This window comes from Talpa europaea (genome assembly GCF_964194135.1).
Source record: "Talpa europaea genome assembly, chromosome: 15".
NCBI lineage: Eukaryota > Metazoa > Chordata > Mammalia > Eulipotyphla > Talpidae > Talpa > Talpa europaea.
In genome coordinates this window covers 21,207,996-21,217,109 of record NC_140083.1, presented here as the reverse complement: position 1 = coordinate 21,217,109, position 9,114 = coordinate 21,207,996, and the positions used below count along the sequence as shown (strand labels likewise).

The window sequence follows — 9,114 nt, the reverse complement described above, 5'->3', positions numbered from 1 at the left end:
GCATAGTATTCTGAATGAGTCCCTCTCCACTACATTCATCACTTAAGGAAGTGCAATCAGAAAATGCCCTAGACACACAAACAAGTTCACAGAGAGGACAGCCTACAGAATCAGAGGGATTTGAGGTATCAACAAGATCAGTTAAGTCTAACAGCTCAAGTTTACAAAGTGTGGAATGTAAATATCTCCCCAGTTCATTCAGGTGTGGGTAAATTTTCTGAGATGTCTATAAGTTAAAAAAAAAACCTTGAAATGCACATTCAAACTTAATACCCTCTACCAATGACACAAATATCCAGCGCTTTCTCCTTAAGATCAACTTTCCTTGATTTTGATTTGACTAAAGGAAAATTTAGAATTAAAAAATTAACAAAACCTAAAGTTTAATGTGCTGGCAAAAAGAAATTCAGATTCTATGTACAATTAAACACCAATAGCTCAAACTGCACAGTTACGAGTTTTGTCGAAAAAACGGGATGTGCAGTGAACTTACCCTTGAACATAAACCATCCCTCATTCTGCTTGGACTTTTACATTCTTTAACACCAAGTCTGGCTACTAAACTCTTTTGTAATATCAATTCACAGTCAACCTCTTTAAAGAGAAAAGATCCTACTAACAATGCTCTTAAATAAAACAATCCATATGTAAGGCACTTTGAAATATTTAACAGCAGCTCTAGGGGCACCCACTGTCATTGTTCTAGACCCAACTGAAACACAGCTTTGACAGAGCTCTCACAGATGACCACTGGGTGATTTCTGAGACAATACAATCTTCACAGAGGCTCCTCCGTGGTCCTGATGCTACTGTTAGCTCAGGATGAAAGTGCTGTTGTGCTCTTCTATTTCTCGAAGCTCCAGATTTGATTTTTATCTCCAGCAACACAAGTTCTCATCTGAACATCAGGTCGGCCCTCAGGAGTCCGATAAGCACTAAGACACAGTCCTGAGTGTGGATGAAAAATGGTTCCATCGTCTTTAAAATGCCAAATGATGTTTGCTGGAACAGAGACCCCATCTTTGGGACAAGTTTGCATTCCTATATGGTTTTTTTTCTGAGGGACCTCTGCACATAACTCTGTCACAGAATTAAACCTTATCTCCTTGTTTGAAGTATATTCAAAGAATTGATTGCCTCCTTGACCATGGCATCCAAACAGTGAAAGGTTAGCACCTGTGGGGTTGCTGTCAGGAGAGTTATAATCCAAGCATTCAGAAGAAATCCCTAGACTACGAATAGCCCCGTGCCAGCCTGGTCTGTCCTCTGGCACATGTAAAGTAGAAAACACATTTTTCAAATACCAGTCAAAGTTCTTGCAACCCAGACGTTCTCGGAGTAATTTTCTTTCAGAAATATCGCCATAATCTTCTTTCCTTGCTGGAGGGTTTCGATTATAGAAATGTTCTTTGTACTCATCCATCCATACTTCTGCTGCTCGCGCAGTATTCTGCAGGAAATTGGGCCGAGCATAAGGCGCCCGCTTGGGAAATACGTGGCCCACGTGGGAACACGGGTGGATCTCCAATTTGCCACCACATTGCCAAACCCTGAAAGAAAGCTCAAGGTTTTCACCTCCCCAAACTTCCATGCCAGTGTCATAAGTTCCAAGGTAGTGAAAATATTTTTTGCTGACAGCAAACAGTCCTCCTGCCATGGTAGGTGAACTGATTGGGTCAATTCTTGATTTCCGTCTGTCCTTTTCTTCTTTGGGGACAGAATGCCACTGGAATGTTAAGCGCCAATCAAACCCACCAATCATGGGCTCTCCAGTCTGCATATAGAATTCAAAAGTATTCCAATCAATGGTGTCGATAACAGGACAAACAATGGCTGTTTCATCTTCACCAATCCTGTGCAAAAGAGGTTCCAACCAACCAGCATTACACTCACAGTGACAATCCAGGAAAGTGAGGACATCCCCAGTGGCAAAAGTGGCCCCAATCAGACGGGCCCTAACCAGCCCTTCCCGCTTATTTGTTCTTATCAAGCGGACTCTCTGGAGATTACTGATGTAAGTTTCAAGCTGTGTCTTCAAATAAACTCTGTCACTTAAGTCATCAACCAAGATGATTTCCTTCAAAAGGACCGCAGGAGAAGTTTCCAAAACACTGTGGACCGTGCGGAGCAAAGTTGACCAGGCTTCATTATAGAAAGCAATGATAACAGAGGTGGTGGGAAGTTTCCTATAGTTGAACTTCTGGGATTTACACTCATACATTCTTTTATCTTGTATATGGCGGTGCAGGGAAATCCTGTCACTGAGGTATATATTGATAGCATATCTCTCAATCAGTTCTTCTTGCTGCTTCAGCTCACCCTCGCTGAGCTCGAGTTTGCTGGCTTTCCCCCACTCCCCAAGTGCCCAGGAGTCTGCAGGGGGTTTTGCATAGAGAGGTCGAGACAAATCCTCCGCGTATTCCTCCGGGTCTGAGAGCTGTCTTAGCCCCCGCTCCCTGGCAACGCCAGCTCCTGAGGAGGCATGGAAAGTGGAGACCGAGCGTTCCACCAGGATATAGGCCACTGTTAAAAGCGCCAGCAGCAGGCAGCTTTTGCCTGCCCAGGTCCACCTCACGGCCATCCGGATCCTCATGGCTAGGGCGCAGACGCAGCCACCGGAGTCACCAAGCAGGGGAAGGGCTGCAAGCCCCGCAGCTTAGGTTTCTGGTTCAAGCAGAGGCGAACTTCCCAGCAGATCTCTCCTTTCCTGCGGGCGCTCTGCTCCTTTCCAGCCACAGCGTCCACTACGGGGTCACCTGCGACCTCTAAGTCCTCGGCCTCCGGCACAGACCCTATGGCTCTCTGTCCACTTCCTCCAGCTAGTCTCACAACTTTTCACAAACTCTGCAGCCAACACCCCACCCTCCCAGGGCGGAGGGCTAGCTCCGCCCATTCTCACTCACCCCTCCTGGTGGTTAGCTCGCGAAAGTGGCCCTCCAGTTCCGAACCTAAGCGCTACAATGCCCGGCCGGGTTAAGCACAGGTCCGGCGTGAACTAGGCGCCACGGCTCGGGTCCACTCTGCTTTCCATTGCGCCCCGCCACGCTGGGCTCCCAAAGTCTCCAGCCGCCCCTGACCCCCGCACACAGGTCTCCAAGTATTCTCGCGGCGCCCGGTGTGGGCATCGCGGGCTGAGCTTTCCCGACCAGTTACGCGTTTGCTTTGAACAAAAGAAAGAGAATAAAACTTACCAAGTTGTTTGCCATTGGGACTGAAGTCCACGGAGGTGATCGCAGCTTTGTGGCCCTTAAAATAACGTTCCAGAACCGGATCCTCCTGGGAAGGAAAGTTGTCAAGTTTGGAAAGCAGGTGCAGTCCTCTAATTCGGGGGTACAGGGATCGGCGCTGTCTCCTGGCCGGAGTCCGGCCTGGGAACCCCCGCCTGGGCTGCGCGTCTGCAGGGCAGGAGGGCCGTGCCCGGGCGCGCGCGGGCGCTCGCAGGGGGAGACGCCACGCGCCCACTTTTACGCGCAGCGAGGCCAGACGCCTCCATCGCGTGGCCCAGAATCGAGGCCCGGGAGGGAGCCCCCCGCGACAGCTGGTTTGAAATGCACATCCCCGGGACGCGCCCCCTGGGACGAGCGAGCGGCAGGCTTGCACCTGCCTCCCAGGTGATTCTGACGCAGGCGCTCCACGGAACCCCTCCGAGAATTCTGGGGACCGTGAGGTTGCTCGGCTCCGACCCGAGCTCCGCGATGCGACTGGGGCGCCCGGACGCCCGGCCAAGGCTCGGCGCTCCAGACACCCCATTAGCTGAGGGTGAGAGGCGGGCGCCGGGGGCGGAGGACCAGCCCCTCAGGACCCAGCTTGGACACCTGCCTCCACCTCTCCCAGGTGCGGGAGCAGCCCCGACTTGGCCCCGCAACCTTTGGGACTGGCTCCGGGGAGGGTCCCCCAGCCCGTCCTTACCGGGGCGGAGGCCATGGGGGAAGCGGTCGGCGCCGGGCTTCAGCCAGTGGAGGGGGTCGGGGGAAGGGAGGGGGCTGGGGAGGGGGGGACCGTGCGGCTCCCGGAACGGTCTGCCTAGAGTGGCGGCGCCTCCCGGTCACTACAACAACGGCGGCCCAGTCAAACCCCGCGCTTCAGGCGTGGCCAGCCGAGCCCCGAGTTCCGCCGGCACCCGGAAGAGCCCCGCCTCGGTCGCCTGGCCAGTGGGACTCCCCGGGATCAGGTGTGACCAAAATTGGCGTTAACTAACACAGGTGCTCCCCCAGGCTCGACGCCAGAAGGAGGGTTGTGACTGAGGGGGGAATAAGACCGAGGGGAGAGGGAGGGAGGGAGTGTGTGATCGATGCAATCAGAGTTCGATTACAAGTTAAAGAGACAGCGCCCTTTGCGAATTTCAAGCCGGCCCGCCAGCGCTTGTTTGGTTGGGGTTGGGGGTGCTTTGAGCTAAAGTGGGGCGATTTGCTAGTTACTGATATACGCAAAGGAACTAAACTCTTGAAGGGCATTGTTGGATATGTTTAGGCACTGTTTTTCACATAATGCCCTGCGTGATGGATGAACGTGATGAATGAATGTTGGGCTCTGCTTTCTTTTCTTTTTTTAAAAAAGATTTATTTATTCATGATACTAGAACTGGGGTACAGGCCGGAGATGTGGGGGGGTGAGAGGATGCACGAGAGACAGAGTGGGGAGCAGAACAGGCAAATTGACTGAAATACACTGATGAGGGGAGCAGCAGGTGAGACAGGTGAGGTCTGCTGCGCCATGTGGGTAGCTCCCTGACTGGGGCTCGAACTCGTGTTGCAGAGGCTGCAGGGACAGCTTCATAGGATGCATCTTAACCTCTTGTACCACGGGGAGGTCTGAGCTCTACTTTCTGTTTTCATTTGCGAAAGCTGGCGCAGCCAATATACAGTAGCATATTTAAACTCGCCAAGATTTAGAAAGAAACTTTTTTGCTTTGTTTAAAATATTAGGAATAAAATATTAGGCAACATAGTATCGATGACCATTTCTGCAGTACACTTACCATTTGCACTTCAGCAACTTCACGGAAGTTGGTAGAGTTACAAAACGTTACTGTGGGCCTCCTGGGTGGCGCAGCAGTTGAGTGCTGGGTTGTGAAGCTGCCCGCAGCCTCTGCAGCGCCGGTTTGATCCCAGGCTGCTCCCCGGCCACCCGGTGAGGGTCCCACATGGCGCGCAGACCTCTCCTGCCGCCCGCTGCTCCCCTCAGCAGTGTACTTCGATCCTTCTGCCTGCTCTGCTCCCCGCTCTGGCTCGGTGAATTCTCTCACACTCTTGAGCTTCTGACTGTACCCCGTACTTGTATAAATAAATAATAAATCTTTAAAACAAACAAACAAACAAAAAAAAAGTTACTGTAGGGTAAGGAAAAATGTCAGGCTTTTCTGCCCTCCCGCCATCAGGATAGATGATGGATCCTTGTCCTGAATGCATGCCTGATGGCGGGCACCTGGAATAGGGTGTGGGCATAGGTAGATGGGATTCACCTGGGCTAAGACTGGGCTTTTAAGGTCGGCGTCACGGGGACGCCAGCAGAAGCCAAGAAGCTGAGAACGAACAGAAGCCGAGAGAGAGAAGCAGGGAAGACCGGAGAGCCCAGATAGAGTGAAGACTTGCTGGGGGCTGGGAGGCCTGCCAGCCTCCGGGGCCTCCAGCACCCCTGCCTGCTGTGTACCTGGTAATCCCAATAAAAGACCTGCAAAAGCCACTGAGGACTCTGACTCCTCCTTTACCCAGTCTGCTGGATCCTAGACAACCTGCACTATGTATTCCTGCCCTTACAGTTACCAATGCTAACAAACTATATACTTGATTCTGGGGTATTTTACATGTAATTCTCTGAGGATCACACACAAACTACTCTTCTCTTTCCAAGTCTGTATCCTTTTTTACCCTGCCTAAAGCATGAAGGACTCAAATGAATCTTACATATAGAATAAAGATGTTTGGCAGCAGAGGATGGCATAACAGTCCTAGCCCCTAAGAAACAGCTATGCAAATAAAAGGTATATGACACACTTTAATTACAGGTTCTCTAAATCGTCTAATAATTAAATTTATTTTTAATGCATACTGTACAAAAGAAGGAAGCAGATGGGAAATACAGGATTTCAGTATTCATTTAAATCAAGTATACGACTGTTGAATATATGCTACATGTTTGGCTCTAAGGAATACAAATGTGACATATTTTCCCTTCCTTCAAGAACTCAAAAATTTAGGCTTCTGAGTCTCATTTCAGCATGCATAATAATGATTTAGGGAACTCCATTCTCTCAGGTGCTGATTCAACAGCTATGGGGTGAAATCCAGGGTCCTATTGATTATTGTGGGTCTGTTAGACTTAAGCGTCCTGTTCAGCCACCATTATGGTTACCTGCAGTCCTGCATTCCTATACAAAGGTCGAACTGTCCAGTCACAGTCATATGAGCCAAACCTTACAAGATGCCTTTCATATCAATCAAGAGAAGAAAGCTTGACCACTCTGGGAAGGGTATGCATCAAGAGGTATGACTGGGAACACCCAGGGGTGCTGAGGACAGATGCATAAACTTACTCCTGACTCATATATCATGAGGTGTTACCAGGAACACGGTGGGGGAGGGGATCCCGAGGACAGATGTATGACAAGGGACCCCAGAAGCTGATCAGTGGAATGCCTTGTTGATAAGATCAGGACCATAGCCGGGGGTCTGGGGTCTAGTTTCGATTATAACACTTGGTCATCAAGCTGATAACATGGTCAGCAGACTCATGTCCCCCGATTCGTGTCTCCCAAGTCCTAGATAACATTTCTGAGTTTCACCCATCCTTTTCTCCTTGTCCTCCTAACACACGTAACTGATGCTCTATGATTATTCTATCAATAAAGATAGGCAGGATCTTGCTCTCAGCAGCATCCTGCCTTCTGCAGCTGCTCCACGACTCCCGTGTCTTTGTCAGTGTGGTGTTGCCTGATGCAACAGATTATAACAGCCCCTTAAAGTGATGGTTGTGGGGTTCTCAGCTGTGAATAGTGAGAAACATTGGTCTAAGAGGTAATGTGGGAATACCAGCAACTTGTCAGCAAACTAGCAGGACTCTAAGTTTTGCTACTTAAACCTAGTCGGGTTTGACTTTTTAAAAAAACTTAAAATATTTTAAAATAATGGTAGGTACTAGTGGCAATGAAAATGGTTTAGCACTCTGGAATATAGTCTCACAGTTGTTTAAAAGTTAACTACTAGGAATATACCAAAAGTAGTGAAAGTGGGGACTTGAACAGATGCTGTGTGTACACCGTTTTTGATGATGGAGGCCAAGTACTAGGTAGGGTAAACTGATCTTTTAAGTAGTGGTCCTTTTCCAATCCCCTTCAAATCAAATATTGAATCTTTCCACTTGAGCACTATAAATTATTCTTTTTATATTAACAGGCAGTTTTTCCTAGGTTCATCCCTTCAAAGATGGAAAATTCAAGCATGGCACAAATGTGCCACCTACTGTTCACTTTCTTATGTGGCACTAGAATAAAAATACTTTTGACAACTTATTTCTAGAAATTATAACTCCCTTCTGGATATAACTCCCCCACTGAACAATACTATATAACTTTATAACAATAGGATTGTAGGGTAAGTGATTTTCAGGCTTTTCTGCCCTCCTGCCATCAGGATAGAGGATGATCCTTGCAGTCCTGAATGCATGCCTGATGGCGGGCACCTGGAGTAGGGTGTGGGCATAGGTAGATGGGATGCACCTGGGCTAAGACTGGGCTTATGAGGGCGGCATCACGGGGATGCCAGCAAAAGTAGAACCACAGAAGAACCACCAGAGAACACCGGAGAGCCCAGAAAGAGTGAAGACTTGCTGGGGGCTGGGAGGCCTGCCAGCACCCATGCCTGCTCTGTACCTGGTAAATCCCAACAAAAGCCCCAAAAGCCACCGAGGACTCCAGGACTCTTCTCCTTACCCCGTCTGCTCGGATCATAGACATCCTGCACTGCGCCCATTCCTGCCGTTATAAGGATATAACTTTACCTCACTGTCCCTCTATGAGAGGTTTCTTTGGGAATGTTGTTTTGCTGTCTCCTTTTGTTACACAAGGAAATAAATGCCTTTCTTCCTGCACTTCATCTTGTTTTTATTCAATCTTGCTACCTACCAGAACACCACCATTGAGCTGGGTTACAGTTCTTCCCTTGGCCCCTCTACATGCTACTTAGAGTTCTTAGCACTGCTTCATCTGTGTTTATGTGCCTACCAATTTCCACCCTAGAGAAAGTCCACGAAAAACCAGAGCTGTGTTGTATTTATCTTGGTAGCATTCTGTAACCACCACACTCCCTAACACATAATAGAAAATAAAACTTTTCTGTATCGGGGCCTCCCTGGTGGCGCAAGGGGTTAAGACGCAGCACTATGAAGCTATCCACAGCCTCTGCAGCAGGGAAGGTGACCCACATGGTGCAGCAGACCTCTCCCGTTTGTCTGCTGCTCCCCTCAGCAGTGTATTTCAGTCGGTCTGCCTGTTCTGTTCCCCACTCTGTCTCTGGTGAATCCTCTCACCCATCGCATCTCTGACCTACACCCCAGCTCTTGTATGCATAAATAAATAAATCTTTAAAAAAAATAAAACTTTTCTGTATCGATTGAAGATCTGTGGCTTAGCTAGCCAGCAATGTGGTTACTTGAAAGTGAAAATTTACACTTATGAAAGAAAGAGAAAGCATTATCACTGCCCTAGTTGGGGAGACAAGACTCCATAAATCATGTGAAGCAGTAAATCCATAATAACTATGGAAATGTTACCAAATACATATAGTCACTATATTTTGTATTTTTAATTGTCATTTTTATGATGTGATCGGTCTTCTCAGATGATATTTTTGTATCAGGAAAAGTTTTATAGAAGAAGATGGACAATATTTTAGGGGAAAATGGCACTTAAAAATGGCAATTTTAAAATTGTCAGACTAATTGAAACCAGTGGCTCTCAAAGTTCAGTGGATAGTAGACTCATCTGAAAAACTTGTTGAAATGCAGATAACTGTTCATCAGAAATAGCCTTTATGATAGAGAGTTTATTAGCTAATCAAAGGGAGGATTCTAACACCAGAAGCACATTTTACTCCTCCATGGGAGCTGCCCCAATAAAGA

The 9,114-nt window shown here is 48.2% G+C and overlaps 1 protein-coding gene across 1 annotated transcript; it reads right to left on the bottom strand.

The window, feature by feature from the left end:
- Positions 1-777: 777 nt before the first annotated feature.
- Positions 778-2,593, bottom strand: GALNT4 (polypeptide N-acetylgalactosaminyltransferase 4; the record flags this gene model as incomplete). The annotated part of the gene is made up of 1 exon (XM_084255465.1): positions 778-2,593. One exon carries the CDS (start codon positions 2,591-2,593, stop codon positions 845-847), a length of 1,749 nt encoding a protein of 582 aa, XP_084111591.1. The 3' UTR covers positions 778-844.
- Between the last annotated feature and the right edge of the window lie 6,521 nt (positions 2,594-9,114).